The following is a 21264-nucleotide window of genomic DNA, read 5'->3' on the forward strand; positions in this document are numbered from 1 at the left end:
GTCATATTTCGATTCTGAATAGTCAAGCTATAAAAACTTGAATCATTATTTTAAGATGTATTTTATCATCATATTAATATAAGAAGGATTTCAAATTATAACATCTTTTATATAGTTTTTGACCATCTAAATTTTAAATTTAAGATGTTAAATTAATCTACTCCAGTTTAGCTTTAAAGTTTACTCAAACTGACTCTCGTAAAGAGAAATGTGTATGGGTATGCATTATTCGTATTAGACCGAAAAATCAAACCAAATCAACTCAAATTTTAATTTGGATTGATTTTTTGGTTTGGTTTGATTTTGGATTGAGAATTTACTTATTTGATTTGATTTCGGATATAGAAAAATAACAATCTAGAAATCGAAAAAACCTAATAATATAATATTTAGGTTTAGAATTAGAGTTTGAGTTTTCCACTTTTAGCCCATTTAATTATTTTCCTTTTTAGGCCATTACAATATTAATGTATTTGCCAATTAGTGCATTAGGGTATGATCCACTCTTAATTTATTGAGTTAATGCGTTGGAATTTTCATATTATTTAGTTTATTTTTTAATGTTTTGATATGCGTCTAATTGTAATTTTTAATCGAGATTCAATATTATTACTTCTCGTTGTATATAGCTTTTTACTTTTTTTCTAGCATGCAAATATAATTTTAATTTATTTATTAATTATTGACATAACCTAATAGACAAATCGAAAGTAGAAAATATGGAAACATATTAAATTTATTTTTATTCAAATTTAATTACATTTTCTCAAAAATCAAAAGTCGTAAGACAAACTAAACAACACAAAATTAATCCAAAAATCGAATTTACACCCCTAAAAATGTGACAACTAACAAATTAAAGTAAACAAAGAAAGCATAAAATATTTTGACTACATATTATATTAATTCGCTTAAGCAAAATACCAAAACTCTATAACCAAAGATTAAATCGAATACCAAAAATTTAGAAAAATACATAAATCATAATCAAATCAAAAAATCAAATATTTTTCTATTTTTATTCATTTACACCCTCCAAAGCAAGAGAGAGACAATAGCTGCTTTTCTATAAATTAAAAGTAAAAAAAATAGAAAAGAAAAAAAGGACTTACTTTCAGTGTAAAGATTCTCTTCTACAAAATTTCTCTAACCCTTGCTCAAGCTTCTTTGCAGAATCTCACTTCACCAGGTTCACAAAAAAATCTTGGTACTATTTTCTTGAACTATTTGATTAATATTTTTATTTATATAAGTAATTTTTTTCTTTTTTTCAAGATTCAGTTATATGTGAGTTCTTTTATGTGCATTTCATTTTTGTGTACTAGTTTTGTTCTTACAACCAGATAGTGAAATCAATTAAATTATTGTTTTTGTTGTTTAATTTGAATCCCTTTTGATAAATTTGGTGATTTTTCAAGAATTTTGTGCAGAAATTGTGGTTCTTAGTGTTGTGTTTGATCGATGTTAGTTGATTTCTCTCTCTTGTTTGCTTTTAGTTTTTGCTCTTTTAGTTTGTTTTGAGTATGTAGAAGAAACTATCTAGTTGGAATTGACTTAATTTCTTCTTGTTAACTTTTCAACACACTGTTTGGTAGATCTTTTAAAATCAATTTATTTTGAAAAATGTTTTTAAAAAAAAGTGCTTTTTTGAAATAACCGCGGTGTCCGGGTCAGCTTTTGTGCACCTCGACTGATTCCACGGGATACCTGCCACCTCCCACCATCAACAAGTGTCATTTAACTCTAGTGTTGTAGATTTCAGGTCGTGAAATCGATTAAATTATCATTTTAATATGAACCCCTTTTGATAAATTTGCTGACTTTTCAAGATGTTTGTGCAGAAATTATGGCTGGGGCGGTTTGACGCCGGTGAATGCGTGGGAGATAGGGGAGAGGTTGGCGGGAATGGGGGTGTGGGAGTGTAGGGGGGATGTGGATAATATGTGGGACAGGGCGGCAACGTGCATCAGGGAGAATGCAAGGGAGGTGTTGGGTGTTTCTAGGGGCCGGGCCGGACATCATCGGGGAGATTGGTGGTGGAATGAAGAGGTGGGGAAGAAAGTGGAGACCAAGAAAGAGGCGTATGCTAAGTTGGTGGAAAGTAAGGACGAAGAAGAGAAGCGGGTAAACAGGAAAGAGTACAAGCTAGCGAGGAAGGAGGCGAAGTCAGCGGTCACGGCAGCTAAGACGGCCGCTTTTGAGAGCTTGTATGCAGGGTTACAGAGGAAAGGAGGGGAGAAAAAGTTGTTCCGACTCGCAAAGGCTAGGGAGAGGAAGGGTCGTGACCTCGATCAGGTGAGGTGCATTAAGGGGGAGGACGGTAGAGTGTTGGTGGAGGACGGCCACATAAAGAAGAGATGGCAGTCGTACTTTCATAGGCTCTTGAATGACGAGGGGGACAGAGCTATTGTGTTAGGGGAACTGGAGCACTCAGGGGAGTGTCGGGATTTTAGCTATTGTAGACGTTTTAAGGTAGACGAGGTTAGACAGGCAGTCCGCAGGATGCGAAGGGGTAGGGCGACGGGGCCGGATGAGATACCGGTGGAGTTTTGGAAGTTCGTTGGAGAGGCTGGTGTAAGGTGGTTGACTGCATTGTTCAATGAAATTTTCAGGACAGCAAAGATGCCCGAGGCGTGGAGGTGGAGTACCATGATCCCCCTCTATAAGAATAAGGGGGACATTCAGTGTTGCAATAACTATAGGGGGATTAAGTTACTGAGTCACTCTATGAAGATCTGGGAGAGAGTGGTCGAGGTGAGGCTGAGACGGATAGTGTCTATCTCGGAAAATCAGTTCGGATTTATGCCCGGCCGCTCGACGACGGAGGCAATCCACCTGGTACGGAGGTTGGTGGAGCAGTATAGGGAGAGGAAGAAGGATCTGCACATGGTGTTCATCGACCTGGAAAAGGCGTACGACAAAGTCCCCAGGGAAGTACTTTGGAGATGCCTGGAGGTGAGTGGAGTACCGCAGGCATATATCAGAGTAATTAAGGATATGTATGAGGGAGCGAAAACCCAGGTGAGGACGGCGGGAGGAGACTCAGAGCATTTCACTGTCCTGACAGGATTGCACCAGGGATCTACTCTTAGTCCCTTTTTGTTTGCGTTAGTAATGGATGTGTTGACGCGGCGTATCCAAGGGGAGGTGCCGTGGTGTATGCTTTTTGCAGACGATGTAGTCCTGATAGATGAGACTCGAGGGGGGGTGAATGACAAATTAGAGTTGTGGAGGCAAACTCTGGAGTCTAAAGGGTTCAGGGTGAGCAGAACCAAGACAGAGTATGTGGAATGTAAGTTTAATGACGTGAGGCGGGAGAATGAGGTAGTAGTGAGGCTAGAAGCACAGGAGGTAGGGAAGAGGGATAAGTTCAAGTATCTCGGGTCCGTGATCCAGAGTAACGGTGAGATTGACGAGGATGTCTCGCACCGTATTGGGGCGGGATGGATGAAGTGGAAACTCGCATCGGGGGTGCTGTGTGATAAGAAGGTGCCGCCCAAGCTTAAAGGCAAATTCTATAGGGTGGTAGTCCGTCCGGCCTTGCTGTATGGAGCGGAGTGTTGGCCAGTTAAGAACTCCCACATCCAAAGAATGAAGGTGGCAGAAATGCGGATGTTGCGCTGGATGTGTGGACTGACCCGAGGGGATAGAGTTCGGAATGAGACTATCCGGGAGAAGGTTGGTGTGACTTCAGTGGAGTGTAAGATGCGGGAAGCACGATTGAGATGGTTCGGACACGTGAAGAGGAGGGGCACGGATGCCCCGGTCCGTAGGTGTGAGAGGCTAGCGTTGGATGGTTTTAGACGGGGTAGGGGTAGACCGAAGAAGTACTGGGGTGAGGTGATTAGGCGGGACATGGAACAGTTACAGCTCACCGAGGACATGACCCTAGATAGGAAGGTATGGAAGATGCGAATTACGGCAGAGGATTAGGGCCAGTTCGGGTCGCTAGTGTAGGGAATAAATTGGTGGGGGTGTATTCCTGTTATGATTCCGTATTCAATGTTCCGTGTTCCGTGTTCCATGTTTATTACGAATATGTGTGCTTTCCTTTGCTGTATATTCCTGCATTCCTGCTTTACTCTGTTTTATATTCCTTATGGGTGCCGTATCTATGTTATGTCATCTGCTTCTGTGCTGTACTATGTGTTGTGTGATATCTCGTGACTTGAGCCGGGGGTCTTTCGGAAACAGCCTTTCTACTTCATCAGAGGTAGAGGTATGGACTGCGTACATCTTACCCCCCCCAGACCCCACTAAGTGGGAATACACTGGGTTTGTTGTTGTTGTTGTTGTGTTGTGTTTGATTGATGTTAGTTGATTTGTCTCTCTTGTTTGCTTTTGTTTTTGCTCTTTTAGTTTGTTTTGAGTATGTAGAATAAACTACTTAGTTGGAATTGACTTAATTTCTTGTTGCTAATTTTTAACAAACTGTTTGGACAAGTATTTTTCAAAAAAGTACTTTTTTTAACAACCATGGTGTCCGGGACAGCTTTTGTGTACCTCGATCAATTCCACGGGATATCTGCTACCTCCTACCAGTAATAGGTATCAGTTAACTCTATAAATAGTATTCTGAAAAAATACTAAGTTTTTTGTCTTGTGGTGACAGGAAAAATGACAACTGAAAGTCAAATGCATGATGTGGCTACGACTGTGGGGGCAAACAATATTGCTTCATCAAGCCGCACAAATGCTCCGCCAACGATGGCACCGGCGGAGAAGCTCAGAAAATTTTCGGGCATTGACTTCAAGCGGTGGCAGCAAAAGATGTTCTTTTACCTTACCACTTTATGTCTACAATGATTCACTAGTGAAGACGCTCCTGAGGTGCCCGAGGGAACCTCGGACAAAGACCGTTTCGTTATTGTAGAAGCTTGGAAACATTAGGACTTTCTTTGCAGGAATTATATTCTGAGTGGTCTCCAAGACGACCTCTACAATGTCTATAGTGGAACCAAGACATCAAAGGAACTATGGGGGGCACTTGAACAGAAATATAAAACGAAGGATGCGGGAATTAAGAAATTTCTTGTTACACGGTTCCTGAATTTCAAAATGATAGATAGCAAATCTGTTGTCTCTCAAGTACAGGAGTTGCAAGTCATCATACATGATCTCCTAGCCGAAGGTATATTTTTGAAAATACCGTAGTTGAACAAATTAAAAATGTTCTTAATACTTACATAAACTATTTTGTAGGTTTAACTGTGAATGATGCTTTTCAAGTAGCAGCGATAGTTGAGAAGCTACCACCATTGTGGAAAGACTTCAAAAACTACTTAAAGCATAAATGCAAGGAGATGACCGTTGAAGATCTTATCGCCCGACTCCGTATTGAAGAGGACAATAAAGCTACCAAAAGAAGGTCAAAGGGAAATTCTACAATTAATGGAGCACATATTGTAGAAGATGACCAAAATAATTCGAAGAAAAGAAAGAAAGTTGAACATGGAAGCAATCAACCCAAGAAAAAGTTTAAGGGAAAATGCTTCAATTGTGGCAAAATTGGCCACAACTCCATAGATTGTCGAGTCCCGAAGAAAGGCAAGAAAAAGGATCAAGCAAATATGATTGAATCCAACAAAGAATACGATGATTTGTGTGCTATGTTCTCAGAATGCAACTTGGTGGGAATCCTCGCGAATGGTGGATGGATTTTGGTGCCACCCGCCATGTATGTGCCAACAAGGAGTTGTTTTCGTCATTTGCTCCGGATCAAGTAGAAGAAATGATCTATATGGCTAACTTTGTTACTGCTAAGGTGGAGAAAACAGGAAAAATTTGCTTAAAGATGACTTCCGGCAAGATCTTGACACTAAACAATGTGTTATATGTTCTGGAGTTACCTAAGAATTTAATTTCTGTTTCACTCCTATATAAGAATGGATTTAAATATGTAACTGTTTCTGGAAAAAATATAATTAGCAAAGGAGAAATGTATGTAGGGAAAGGCTATCTGACCGAAGGCCCTTATAAGATGAATGTAATGACTGTTGAAATAAATAAAAGTTCAAATTGTTCTTATTTGCTTGAGTATTATGATATATGGAACGAACGTTTAGGCCATGTTAATTACAAAACGTTACGAAAATTGATTAACTTAGAAGTTTTCCAAACTTTGAGTGCAATAAATCAAAGTGTCAAACGTGTGTGGAATCAAAGTATGCAAAGCATCCTTATAAGTTCGTTGAAAGGAATACCAATCCCTTAGACTTAATACACACTGACATTTGTGATATGAAGTCAACACCATCACGTGGTGGAAAAAAATATTTCATAACTTTTATTGACGATTACACTAGATATTGTTATGTCTACTTGCTAAATCGTAAGGATGAAGCAATATATGCGTTTAGGCAATATAAAACTGAAGTTGAAAATCAGTTAGACAAAAAGATCGTAATGATAAGAAGTGATAGGGGCAGAGAATATGAATCTCCCTTTGCGCAAATATGTATAAAGAATGGAATCATCCATCAAACTACGACCCCATATTCACCTCAATCTAATGGAATTGTAGAAAGGAAAAACCAAACTTTGAAGGAAATGATGAATGCCTTACATATAGGTTCTGGTTTACCGCAAAACCTATGGGGGGAGGCTATCCTTACGGCCAATCGTATACTCAACAGAGTTTCCCATAGTAAGACACAATTAATTCCTTACGAAAAATGGAAAGAAAGGAAACCCAACTTGAAATATTTCAAAGTGTGAGGGTGTCTAGCAAAGGTTCAAATTCCTATACCTAAAAAGGTTAATATAGGACCTAAAATGGTGGACTACATGTTCATAGGATATGCTAAAAGTAGTAAAGTATATCGATTTTTGGTTCATAAATCCGAACATCCGGATATTAATAAAAATACGGTAATTGAATCAGACAATGCTGAATTCTTTGAAAACATTTACCCGTATAAAATTAGACATAAATAGTCTAGTGGAGGATCTAAACGACCTCGAGATGAACCAAGTGAGAATGTACATAATGAAGAAAATCCAAGACGTAATACACGTCAAAGAACGTCAACTTCATTTGGATCGGATTTCGTAACATTTCTCTTAGAAAATGAGCCTCAAATATTTAAAGAAGTGATGTTATCGTCAGACTCATCCTTTTGGAAAGAGGCAGTCAATAGTAAGATAGATTCAATCTTAAGCAACCATACATGGGAATTGGTTGACCTTCCTCCCGAAAATAAATTTTTAGGTTCTAAATGGATCTTCAAAAGGAAAATAAAGGCGGATGGTACTATTGACAAATACAAGGCAAGACTTGTAGTAAAAGACTTCAAACAGAAGGAAGGCCTTGATTACTTTGATACATACTCGCCAGTAACAAGGATAACCTCGATTCGAATGTTAATTGCCTTGGCGGCGGTATATGATCTTCAAATCCATCAAATGAATGTGAAGACTGCATTCCTAAATGGAGATTTGGAGGAAGAAATTTACATGGAACAACCTGAGGGTTTTGTGGTTTCAGGAAAAGAAAATAAGGTGTGTAAACTTGTTAAATCACTTTATGGACTAAAACAAGCACCTAAGCAAACGGAATGCAAAGTTTGACCAAACCATGTTGGCAAACGGATTCAAGATAAATGAATTTGTTAAATGTGTTTACATTAAAGACACTCCAAATCACCAAGTCATTGTTTGTTTATATGTGCATGATATGTTAATCATCAGTAGAGACATTTCTGACATAAATGCAACAAAACGAATGCTCGAGAGCAAGTTTCATATGAAAGACCTTGGAGTTGCAGATATGATCTTAGGTATAAGAATCCATCGAACTCCATAAGGGTTAGCATTGTCACAGTCTCATTATATCAAAAAAGTACTTGACAAGTTCAAGTATATGGAATTCGGTATTGCTAAGACTCCATTAGATGTGAACTTTGCACTTCCAAAGAATGAAGGTGAAAGTGATTCACAATTGGAGTACGCAAGAGTATTGGGATATTTAATATATATAATGAAATGTACACAACCAGACATAGCCTGTAGTATTAGTAAATTGAGTCGGTACATGAGTAATCCCAACAAAACTCATTGGATGGCAATGAAAACAGTTTTGGGGTATCTTAAATACACTCAAAATTATGCTTTGCATTATAATAAATATCCTGTGGTAATTGAAGGATATAGTAATGCAAATTGGATCACTGGATTGAACGAAGTAAAATCCACAAGTAGATATGTATTTACCATTGGTGGAGGAGCAGTTTCTTGGAAATCATCCAAACAAACTTGTATCGCTCGCTCTACAATGGAATCTGAATTTATTGTATTAGATAAAGCCGGTGAAGAAGCAGAATGGCTCCGGAATTTCTTGAAAGATATTCCGTATTGGCCCAAGCCAGTGGCACCAGTATGTATACACTGTGATAGCCAAGCGGCAATAGGTAGGGCAGGAAGCATGATGTACAACGGTAAATCTCGTCACATACGACGGAGACATAATACCGTTAGGAAACTTTTCTCTAGTGGAATTATCACTATTGACTATGTAAAGTCAAAGGATAATGTGTCGGATCAATTTACAAAAGGCCTATCTAGAGAAGGAGTGGAAAGGACATCCAAGGGAATAAGTTTAAGGTCTAGGACAAGTCAGCATGGCGGTAACTCTACCTAGCAGACTGGAGATCCCAAAAGCTAGGTTTAAGGAGATCAAACAAAGATATGTCTGACAGGTTCAACATTGTCAATTACCCAACCCATTCTCATGATGTAGACAATGGTTAGTAAACAAGGATAAGACTTAAGGTGAAAAGTCTTTTAATGATTATCTAAATTTGGTAGATTTGGCCAAATAGTTTAGTTTATACGATTGAAAGTTTAGAAATCACCTCTGTGTGGGCAAAGTGGAAGTCGCTTCAAAGAGAATGTTAGTAAAGGCCTATTCTCTTAAGCTCTCATGAAATCGGGGCGTGTTCATGGCTGAAAAGAACAAAACCGTGAGAACCATAAAACGATAAAAGGCTGGTTGTGTGACATGTATTGTCTAGGTGTACATTAAAACTCGACGGTTCAAAGATATCAAATATACCGATTGACCGAGTTCATTCGATGTATGCTCAATATGGAAAATTCTAAGGGAAACCCACTTATCCAGATGCAATCAGTCTTTGTTTGATGATCACATACCTGTCCGTAAAACTTTTACGAAAAAAAATAGTCATTCTTCATTCATGTGGGGGATTGTTGGGTTCATAGTAAATGGAGAAAGTGTGAATGGAAAATGGAGTTGAAAAAGGTGGAGGAAAGGAGACACTCAATTTAGAAAGTGTACTCCAAATTGGAAAGTTTACTCTTTCTACCACATTGGTGGAAGAAGAGAACTTTGTAGTGTTTATATTAATGGACACTTACTCCACATGATAAGTGAGGCAAGAAAATAGAGATGCCTCACACCGTCGTCATCGTCGTTCGCTCGGCTCGGCTTCGGATTTGGATTTGGATTTGTCAAATGATCGATCGATGAGATCTATCTTTTTGGACAAACTTTATTTGAAATTCAAAAAAATGCCAAAGGGTAACTTTATTTCAATGAACTGAACTGATGGAATTGTTCCATGAAAAGATGCACTATTTTCGTAAACAGATGTATTGTTCCAATGAACTGATGCACTGTTTCAGCAAACTGATGCAATGTTTCGATGAAAGGACACAATGTTTCACACGAACTGGTATGTACTGTTTCAGCAAAATGATGTACTGTTTTAAGTAAACAGACATGCATTTTTAGGAAAGATACACACCTTTAAATTGAACCAATGCCACCTTTCTGAAGAGGCATCTTGTGGCTATATAAACCTGGTTTCATCCACAGGTTTTGGTACAGAAATTTTCAGATTACAAAACATTCTTCTTGTCTTCAAATACTCTGTGTGATCATTAAATCGTTCAATGTGTTCGTATAATCCGCCTATTTGAGGTACCGCTATAGTCGGATTGAAGGTCATTTTATCCTGGGAGGAAAAATCCACAACCTCGGGTACAGTGAGGGGAATTATTTCCTTAAGGAAACTCTGTGAATTCGAACGACTTGGCCTTATTCATTTCTACTTCATCTATTATTTCTGAAAAATAAATACACCTCTTGGAAGGATCATTTTGATCTTGTGTTGAGGATATCGATATACTTCATTGTGTTCTTGTTTATAAACTTGAACTAGATGAAGTTGTTTTTCTGCTATACAGATTCTACATACCCGAATATATTGTGTAAATAACACATAAAACCAAAACAAAATAAGTTGATGAGTGATTTGTTTGCTATTCCAGTGAGAAAGGAACACAAAATCTACATAAAGGTTGCCTTCAAATTTTTAATAACACGCCTCTATTCTGGATCTTGAACTTGTTTGGGACTCCAAAAGGCCTAACAATTTATAAAAGTCCTTCCAGCAGCAATTCTTGACTGAAAATATAAGTTGCTCGAACTCTCCAAAAACGTTGCCACACCAGTAGTATCTGATCCTTCAGAAATGTGCTACTTTTAAAGAATCCGACACACACCCTATCCCAATGATATTTTTGAAGAGTCCGAGCAACATAGCTGAAAATGACTTAGTTGCAAAATTTGAAGCTAATAACTACGAAATTATTTGCTGCTAAATCCAAGTAGATAGTTGGGGTTGGAGGATTTAGTTGTGACACTCAAGTTAAACAATTTGGCCATGAACATTTTTGTATAGCATTTGAAATTCTAGAATAGAAGGGGAATCTTGGTGTAACGTAAGAGTTGTTGCTTGTGGTTGAAGAGGTTACAAATTCAAGCCATGAAAAAAAGTCTATTGCATAAAATGTAACATAATGACGAGTAAAAGGTCTATTGCATAAAATGTAACATAATGACGCGTACACTTAGGAGTACACAAAACAACTTCAAAACAACAAGAAATCACATGTAGATTTCTAAAGAAGTTAACACGTCCTATCCAAAACAGCTTTCTACACTTCTTTTTATGTTCTGGAAGTTAAATAATCAGAATCTTAAACGGAGAAAAACATTGGCCCGAGCTTTGCCAACCAGTGAGGCTCCACAGCCATCACACACTGCACGTACTCCTTTGTCATCGAGATCACCTCATGATAGACCACGTAATCAGGAGTGTCACCCAATTCGTGTAGAGCACTTGTGGGATGCAGGTTATAAGGCATCTTATTCCTGCAATGAACATATTCTCCAATCCCCTTCAGCATAGCTGCATTATGAAAGTATGCAGAACAGATTGCTTTCCGCACAATATCCCAATTAGGACAACATTTGATGAGTGAAATTTCGAGTTTCTTGAGGATGTCCAGCAATTGGGATCTTATTTCCCGAGCCTTGTGCAGACCTTTGACCTGTAAAAAGCGGTCACTGCACTAGTCTCCCTTATATTCATTCGCCTTTCATTGCTCGTATACATTAAGCAATGTAAGGTGATCAGATTCTGGCACAACAAATATTTCCCTAGCAGCATCACTTTCCTCTTCCCTATCCTTAGGTCTAAAGAAAACCGAAGGCACTGAAAGCATAGAAACAATTGTCAGAACCTCATTTAAGCATTTGAATTGTTCCCCCATCAAGAGCAATTTAGCAAGGTGAGTGTCCAATGGAAACTCCACCATTTTCTGTCCAAGTTCCGTTAAGTCCCCAGCATTGTTAAGTGCACCTAGAACCGACAACTGATACATGGAGTTAACGATGTTATCTTGAGAAGGTGGATCCATAAATTCAAAATCTAACACGTTTTGAATTCCGAGACACTTGAGAAACAAAATCACATACTCAAGATTTGTCCGTTGAATCTCTGGCACAGTGCTTTGCAGCATTTCATTCTCATAAGCATTCTCTGTATAAAGTCTGTAACAAGTCCCTTGGCCAGTTCTACCAGCTAGACTAGCACGTTGGTCAGCGGAAGCTCGACTAATGGGAAACACTTGCAGAGCATCCACACCCGTACGTGGATTGTACACCTTCATTTTACTATAGCCTGTGTCAATAACGTGGAAAATTCCATCGATGTTCAAGGATGTCTCAATAATATTAATAGCAACAATGCATTTGCGAGCCTCATCTTCAGTTTTTTGGAAAATCGTTGCTCGCAAATCAATAGGCAATTGAGGGTATGCCGGAAGAATTAACAGCTCAGGCACTGGTTGATTTATTGATGAGATAAGTTGTTCCATCCATTCTGAAAGTGCATAACAGGCTGCTTCAATCTCGTCCTGATCAGTCAGGAAAATGAGTATTTCACCCGGTGCACCAGTAGTATGGATGGTCATGGCTTGCTTAACTGCAGCTTCGACATAGTCTTCACACGGGGTTTCACTATAAGATATTTGAACGGGAAATGTTCTTCCAGGTATGCAAAATATTGGTACGCTCACAAAGAAGTTTGAGAATTTTTCGCCATCAAGATTGTCCGAAATGACAATAACCTTAAAGTCACGCCGCCTAGCCACAACTTTTTTGAGGATGCCAAGCTCTCATGGGCTTCATCAATTAAAATTATACTATATTTCTCAAGATCGAGATTGTTTCCCTTAAGAGCACACCATCGGCCATGTATTTGATAACAGTACTTGGCCCAGTGACATCTTCAAAACGAATAGCATATCCAACTTTATCCCCAAGCTCACTTTCCATTTCCTCACTGACTCTTTTGGCAACATTCATTGCTGTCAAAGCCAAATGTCTAGGTTGGGGTGCAACCTATGATCCCATTAATTTTATATCCATCTTCATACAGGTACTGAGTTATCTGCGTTGTCTTTCCACAACCAGTTTCTCCAACAAGTACCACCACCTGATTTTCGCGAACCACTTGCAATAACTCATCTCGCACAGAGAAGATAGGCAGTGTTTCGCGAACCACTTGTTGTGGAAGTGTTTCCAATTTTCCAAGCTTACTGATAGCTTCTCCTTCTTCTCTCATCGATATTTGATTCTTTTTTTTGTGTATTTCCCTAACAAGAGCTGAACCTTTGCGTGAAGTTACTACTATATTTGATGTCGCTTCCTTGATTGGCATTATCAGCTCAGGTTACTCTGTGAAACTAATTTTCCCATTCAGAAATACAGGCACCTTTGTACATGAACATGAAGAATCACCTTTCTTTCCTCCCATTTCCTTGATATGGAAGATTCCCCTTTCACCTCCATTTACATTTAGCTAGAAGTTCACTACACGAAAAAACAGGATTTATTAACAGACAAATTTTGTAGCTAAACAGTATTGGAAAAAATGGAATTTAGTAACAGACAAATTCTGTAGCTAAACAGTACTAAAAAGTAAGATTTAGTAAAGACAAATTTTGTAGCTAGACAGTACTGAAAAAAAGGATCAGTGACTGACAAGTTCTGTAGCTAAACAATACTGAAAAAAATAGGATTTGGTAACGGACAAATTTTGTAGCTAAATAACAAAGTTGGTGGCTAGTTTAGCAACAGATTTCTGTTAGCTACGAGCAAATTAGTGATGAAGTTCGTAGCTAAATGTACGTTTTCAATTTTAACTATTTCCAATTGTAGGATACTTTCATTTGGTGTGTTTTTAATTGAGAATACACTTCTTTATTTATAAAAAGGCAAAATCTTGGGCTCCAAGTTTTTAAAAGAAGCCTCCACCACATATTTAGTCTTGGCCACCAAGGATCAATGTTTTTCACATATCTTTCATATGCAAATACAATAGATACAATTCACATATCTTTCATATGCAAATACAATTGATACAATATGCCTATAACTTTCACACGTCTTTGCCAAATGGTATGACCCCACCATGTTCCAACTTGACATAAATTTATTTTTAAAAAATAATTTTTTATTTATTTAAAAATATGTGTTTGATATGAAATATTTAGATTTAACTTGAAGTTGTATTTCAAATTTAAAAAATAATTGATTATAACTTCTTTTTCAACCCATTTTCCATTTTCAAGATTGTATTAAAATGCGTCCAAGCATGGATAATTTTTCAAATAATCTTTGAAAAGAGTATAACCAAACAAGAATTATTGTTACAGAGTATTCAACAGCAATAACAATAGGCAAAACAAGTTGCTTTAGATCCAAAATATACCACCCCTTATCAATTTTTTTTTTTAGATACATGTGAAAAAAATCCTCTTATCTCATATAAGTCATTCCACCTCGTCTAAGAAAATTTCAATGGACCAACCATAAATCGCTATGTCATCTGACCCTTATTAAGCAAAGATGCCAAGTTTACTTTCACAAATTACTAAACAAAAATGGGGCAGGATTATTGTGTTGGGGCCTGGGGGCTTTGGAGGACTCTAAGGGGTCGTTTGGGGGAGTTTATTGAAAAATATAATACATGCATTGGTTAATGTGTACTATTAGTATCTTGTTTGATACGTTTTTTGGCCTATGTATAACTAATCACTCTATTGTATATTGAAATATGTATTAGTAATACACTCTATTTCCTATGTATTAGTAATACAAAGACTTTTAACACATACATTAACTTATTAAATTACCTTAATGCCCCTCAATTTCCCTCTCGAAATATTTCACAATTTCTTTTTCTGTCATTTTAATTTTCAATAGTGAATCTTCTCAAAACATTTCACAATTTCTTTTCCCACCATTTTAATTTACAACAATGAATAGTTTATTTAAATAACCGCAATATATTTTTGCTTTTGCTTCGAGGGTCTTTAAAAAGAATAAAAAAAATTCTTGAGACTATTCATTAATTTTACACCTTGTATTTTATTTTTATTTCGATTATATTAATCCGTCAGTGTAACATTCATGCACAAAGATGAAGGTCTTGCAATTAATCCTAAATCTCTATATACTAGTTCAACAATACTAATCATGTTTGAGTTGGCATAAGAACTTTATTGCAAAAAAAAGTGTACAAAGTCAAAGAAAGATATTTTTGTAAACAAACACTTATTTTATAGAAATTATGTAGGATTTATTATTTCTTATACATCAAACCAAACAGCGCATAAGAAATAATACATGCATAACTAATACAAACATAACTAAAAAAAAGCATTACTAATGCACTATATTCTATATTGTTCTTATACACCTTACCAAACGATCCCTTGTGATCGAAATTTTGAATATTGCAGGTGCATTAAGGCTGAGAAGGTTAATCGGTTATTATAATAGACACTTTTTAATTTTTTTTTCCCTTCTCATTCAAAAAACTTTTTAAGTATGGAACTAGCGGTTCTATGTTAAAAAAAAAATAGAACCAATATCACTAGCGGTTCTATGATAAAAAAAAATAGAACAAATATAAATATTGTCCTTTTATTTTATTTATTTTTTAAAAAAACATTTTTAGAAACACATATAACGACAAATACGGTATATAAAGAACAACAATTAATAATCAGAAAGCTGAATTATGACGAACTTACGATCAGTGACTCTAAATCAACTTACAAGCCATATACATAAAACCAAAAAAAAAAAGAGTTATTGACGAGTGATTTTGTTTTATTAGTCCAGTATGTAGTAACCCAAAATCTGCATAACGATAGCCTTCAATTTTATAATACTACTCCCCTATTGGTTCTTGAACTTGTTGAAGCTAATTGTTGCGTTCGAGCTATACCTGACAATCGGGCTGGTCCGGTTCAAATCGGCATCCGCTCATTAAATGTTACCGGTCTGTGGGCCGATCCAATTCAGGCCCAATTCTTAATGGGTCGGTCCGATTTGATCCCAACAGTAAAAAATCTCCAAACGGTCCGTAATCGACCCACATATAGAGCCAGTTTTAACCTGTCTGGACCGGTTCGGCCCGGCCCAGTTTGAGAAATGAGCTGATTATCGGTCCTTTATGTAAAAAAAAAAAAAAATTAAATTTGAGTTTTCATGTTTTTTTTCAATATATACTATATATACACACATATATATATATATTAAATACATTAAACAATAAACGTATAACATATATACGTTACATGTTACACTATTTTAGAAAACATATACACATGTATACATTATATACTACTTTAAACTTTAATCTATAAAAAATATATACACATATATACATATAACATAATATATATACTGCTTAAAATACTACTTGAAACAATATACATACAACATATATGCATTATATATACAATATTTTAGAAAACATATACACATGTATACGTTAAATTTGTACTACTTTAGACTTTAATCTATAGCAAATATATACAGATATATATAGAATATATATAACTTAAAATCTCACTTGAAAGTTGAAACATATATACATTACATGTTATAGTACTTTAGAAAATATACACACATATATGCATAATACGTACAATATATACTACTTAATATAATAATATTTGAAGCCTTGAACATATATTCAAAAATTTTCATGCACTACTTAAAAGATAAATTTATATAATATTTTTATATGTCAATACTAGGTGTTTAAGTAATATTTGATACATTATTTTTATTTTTTCATTATATGTATATATGTTTGTTATGTTTATGGTTTTGTTTAAAGTTTGATAGTAATATATTAAAAGTATTTAATTCAAATTAGACATTCAATTTAAATGAAAAAAATATGTAAGGAGTGAATGAATCTTGTATTTTATTGATTGTAAAATGATCTAAAACTTATAAGTTACATGATTGAAAAATCTACAAATTTTGTATCATTTTTTTTAATTCATGCATGTTAATATTAACGAGAACTTTCATAGAATAGTCAAAATCAATGGAGCAATCATGCATTGGACTTGATTTTGCTGAGTTCTCCCTTAAAGTCGTAATTTCTTAAAGATTCTGTTCATCTGCTGGCCCCACTTCCATTCTTTGATTTTTTTCGTTCCGCTCTAATTCAATCCCTAAGGCAAACTAGAACATTCATAGCATTGTCTCCCAATGAGTGTCGGTTGTCTCCAAGTCGTTGTCGTCCCTGACTAAAAGCGTTCTCCGATGCGATGGTTACATTAAAACATTTAATATATCTCTAGCTAATCTTGAAAGCACAGGATATTGTCTTTCATTATTCTTCCGCTAATCCAGCGTATTGATCCTTGCTCTACGACCCTCTATCAGTTGTCGAAGATAATACTTAAGCTCTTTTCGAGAATGTGTTCTGTATGATGAAGATTGCACCCTGTTCCAAACATTTTAAATCAAAAAAGTAATCAGGATAACTACTATATGTTACCTTTTAGAAGATGGTGGCTCCTCAAGAGCTTGAGGAGCGAAAGTTGGAGTGATATTTGTCGGTACGACTTCATCAAGTAAATCGACATAATGGTTCTATAATACTTCCATGTAACTGTTCGCATCACTCATAGTAGGAAATAAAGAAGGTTCTTCTTCAGGCTTTATCTCTATAGCATTATAAATAATGCAACTAAATTCGGACATAATATTATATTTCATACATGAATTTATTATAGCACCAATCAAGTAAATTGGGGTAAGCAGATAAAAATATTTTTAAAATTTAGCAATTATAGCAGTAATAACCTATTTGTAACATTCTTTATTCTTATAATCTTTAAGCAAACAAGAAATGTCGGCTAAATAAGCTAAAATATTACAAACGGTGGGATAATAAGCATCAGAAAACTCAACCGTAGCCATATAAAAAAATTCCAAAAATTTAACAAGATCAGCAATTGCAGCCCAATCAGAATCATGTAGCATACACTCAAGAAAAGAATCAGAATATTGATTAAAAGTCATTGTAATAGAAACTTTAGAAGTAAGACAAGTTCGTAAATAATTATAAGTAGCATTCCATCTAGTATCATATTCTTTAGGCATGAATATCAGTCTAAGTCTATTTTATTCACGAGAAAATCGTCAAATACCCCCCAACCTTTACCCCAAATCCCAACTACACACTTATACTTTGAGGGGGTCCTATGACCCCCTGAACTATTTTAAAATGGAATATTTACCCCTCAGAACTATTTTAAAGTGAAATATTTACCCCCCTAAAATCTCATGCCCAGACATGATTTCAGGCAGTGAGTTGCACTCACTTCCACGTCATTTTTTCTTGCCACGTCATTAACACATCATTTTTTCCTTTTTTACTCTAAAAAATCAATTATTTAAAGAGAGTGAAACCCACCAAATTCTCTTTGTTTCCTGGACTTCCATGAAGAAACAGATAGTGGATGATGAAATTTTTTTTCTAAAATCTTTAGGCCTCCATTTTTCATTGAGGAGCAGAAAAATAAATTTTTATCAGCTCATGCTTATCAATCCAAGAATAGATACTGTAGAAGAGAGACATTGGTGTTGATTGTGAAAAAATTTAGTGTTGATTTTGATTATGGTGTTGATTTGATTATTTCAATTTCAAGACATTGTTGGAAGTTTATGTTTCATTTCATGAGAACGATGATTCTTGGTATGGTAACTCGGTTAATGAGTATGTAAGTTTGATAAATTTAATTTTGGATTGGATGCCATTGTTGAGTTCTTGAAGATGTCATTAAATGAATAAAGAAGAAGAATAATTAAAAATTCTTGTATGGTAATTCGGTTAATGAGTATGTAAGTTTGATAAATTAATTTTGGATTGGATATCATTGTTGAGTTCTTGAAGAAGAAGAAGAAGAAGGAGGAGAAGAAGAAGAAGAAGAAGGAGAAGCAGAAGAAGAAGCAGAAGAAGCAGCAGCAGCAGCAGCAGAAGAAGAAGAAGAAGAGGAGGAAGAGGAAGAGGAAGAGGAAGAGGAAGAGGAAGAAAAATAGAAAATGAATAAAGAAAGATAATAATTAAAAATGAATAAAGAAATATTTGGCCATGTCAGCGTTCTCTCTTGCCATGTCAGCGTTCAGGGGGAAAATATTCCACTTTAAAATAGTTCAGGGGGGTCATAGGATCCCTGCAAAGTATAAGTGTGTAGTTGAGATTTGGGGTAAAAGTTTGGGGGTATTTGACCATTTTCTCTTTTATTCACATTTAGTTTTAAATTATTTCATTCTAATTTTTCGATTATTTCCTTGAATAAAGTAAACAGCAAACCTAATCTTTTCAATATAAAGCTCAAAAAATTCAAGATCATCTCTTACGCTTAAATTATATATATGACAACCACACTTAACATGAAATATTGCGGGTAACGGTGGAGAAAGTTCAACTTTTAACAAATCAATAAAAGTCTTGTTGTGAGATGCACTATCAAAAGATATACATAAAAATTTTCTTTCAATACCATAATATTTTGCTACTTTAGAAATAGATTCAGAAATACATTTTTCAGTGAGTCTACATCTTCATCATATAAAAATGCTAGAAAATATTTTTGCATAGTAAAATTACTATCCATTCAGTGACAAATAATTGTTAAATAATTATTTTTATTAACAACACAACCAAGATTAGAAGTTAGAGCAACTCTACATGAAATATATTTGAATAATGCAAATAAATAATATACATATTGTGCATGGAGTCTAAAAATATCAGGCCGACAAGTACTTCTAGGAATACCTGTAAACATGAGATTATAAATTACTTGAATATAATGAATAAAAGCATCCGAAGAAGCAAAAGAAAAAGACAAACAATCCACAACTATCATTTTGACTATTTCTTCCCGGTCCTTCATTTATTCATAGAGGCCTACTCGACTATTCGTAACGCCTATATTTTTGTGGTCGTCGGTTAATAGTGGAATGCATTAAAATGTTGTCTATTAAACTAAGTTAAGACACATGGTATATTTCTATCCTCGATAGTGAATCGATTTCCTTTTCCTATAAGGTTCACGAACTAGCACTACTTTCTTCTCTTTACACTAGTAGTTCTATTTTTCAAGTTCAATAAGGAAGCCCTAAATAGTATTCATAAGGTGGTCAAGCAAACGAATAATTAAAATCAAGAAAAAATAAATAACTAAAAAATCGAAACTTTAATATAAATAAACTTTATTCAAACTTCATCCAATATCTTGTTTGTTTCAAAACCCAGAAAAAAAAAAAATTAGCTACTCATATTTCACAACAATATCTAAGAATTCATGAGAAATTACAAAAGAAATTAAATCGAAAGGAATAAGTCTTTTACCCTAACTTCATGGTCAAAAATACTATATTAGAGAGAAGGATACTTCGAAAAATTAATCAAAATCACACTCAAAATTTTTTTACGATTGCCAAATAACAAAATAACGACGTAGAATCTACCTAAACTCTAGACAACATGAAAAACTCGTCTCACTCAGGAAAACTGCAAAAAACATTTAAACTTCATGTCATCCCTTCAAAACAATCGAATGATGCATGCAATAAAATTAGTTATTTACGGTCAAATTTTAATAAGAGGTATTAAATATATATACATCTATACAGAAATAATATTGTAATAATTTAAAAATTATCTTTTTTATCTTCACATATTATTTGTTTTTAGTGTGGTATTTTTAGAAGATACAAAACTTTAACTTCACATTGATAAATTATTATTTATAAAACTAAATTAAGCTAATAAATGTTAGTCATTCGTTTGTAATACATTAACTTGGATGTTGTTATAACAATTTATTTAATAATATGAAATTTGAGTTGTTTAACTCAAAGTTTAAAATATTTTTAGTAAAAATCGAATAACTTTTCTTTCTTTATTTTTTTTATATATATAATTATTATTTTTACGAATTTTACAATCTTCACAATTAATGAAGTTGAAATCATAAATTCACTATTAAAATTTTTAGGCAAAATGGTTTGGTGGACCCTTGTACTATGTCCGTTTTGTAATGTGGATACTCCTACTTACATGTTTGTCATCAAGACCCTTGAACCCATTAAAAAGAAAATTTTTTTACTCCTCTAACGGTGTGTGTAACACAACTGCCCCACATCAGCTTCCACGTCACTTTTGAGTATTACATAATGCCCACGTCAGCTGTCACATCAGCCGCCACATCATTTTTAAGTATTACATTAAATTTTATGTTATTTTTAAAATGCTACATAAAAAAATAAATATTAAAATAAATTTAATTAAATAAATTTTTTTTATAAATTGTAGAAATTCTAATACACAAACACAATAAATTTTTAATTTAAATTTTCAACTATAAATTATAATACACAAACACAATAAATTTAATTAAATATCAAATTTATTTCAAATAATTAAAATTTCTCCCTAATTACTTTAAAATTTTAAATATAAATTCACATACACAAACATAATGAATTTTCAATTTTTATTTAAATATCTTTAGCAATTTGTAAAAATTACAAAATTAATCCTAAAGAAATGAAAAATTTAAATTGAG

At 34.7% G+C, this 21264-nt stretch overlaps 1 protein-coding gene and 1 pseudogene across 1 annotated transcript; one reads left to right on the forward strand and one right to left on the reverse strand.

Annotated features, from left to right (window-relative positions):
• Positions 1-937: 937 nt before the first annotated feature.
• Positions 938-6028, forward strand: LOC124889441. The gene is made up of 3 exons (XM_047401161.1): positions 938-1207; positions 4613-5131; positions 5203-6028. The coding sequence occupies exons 2-3, from the start codon at positions 5059-5061 to the stop codon at positions 5724-5726; spliced, it is 597 nt and encodes a 198-aa protein (XP_047257117.1). The 5' UTR covers positions 938-1207; positions 4613-5058; the 3' UTR covers positions 5727-6028.
• Positions 6029-10737: 4709 nt separating this feature from the next.
• Positions 10738-13550, reverse strand: LOC107848904 (annotated as a pseudogene).
• Positions 13551-21264: the final 7714 nt, after the last annotated feature.

This window comes from Capsicum annuum, chromosome 12 (assembly GCF_002878395.1).
Source record: "Capsicum annuum cultivar UCD-10X-F1 chromosome 12, UCD10Xv1.1, whole genome shotgun sequence".
Lineage (NCBI taxonomy): Eukaryota > Viridiplantae > Streptophyta > Magnoliopsida > Solanales > Solanaceae > Capsicum > Capsicum annuum.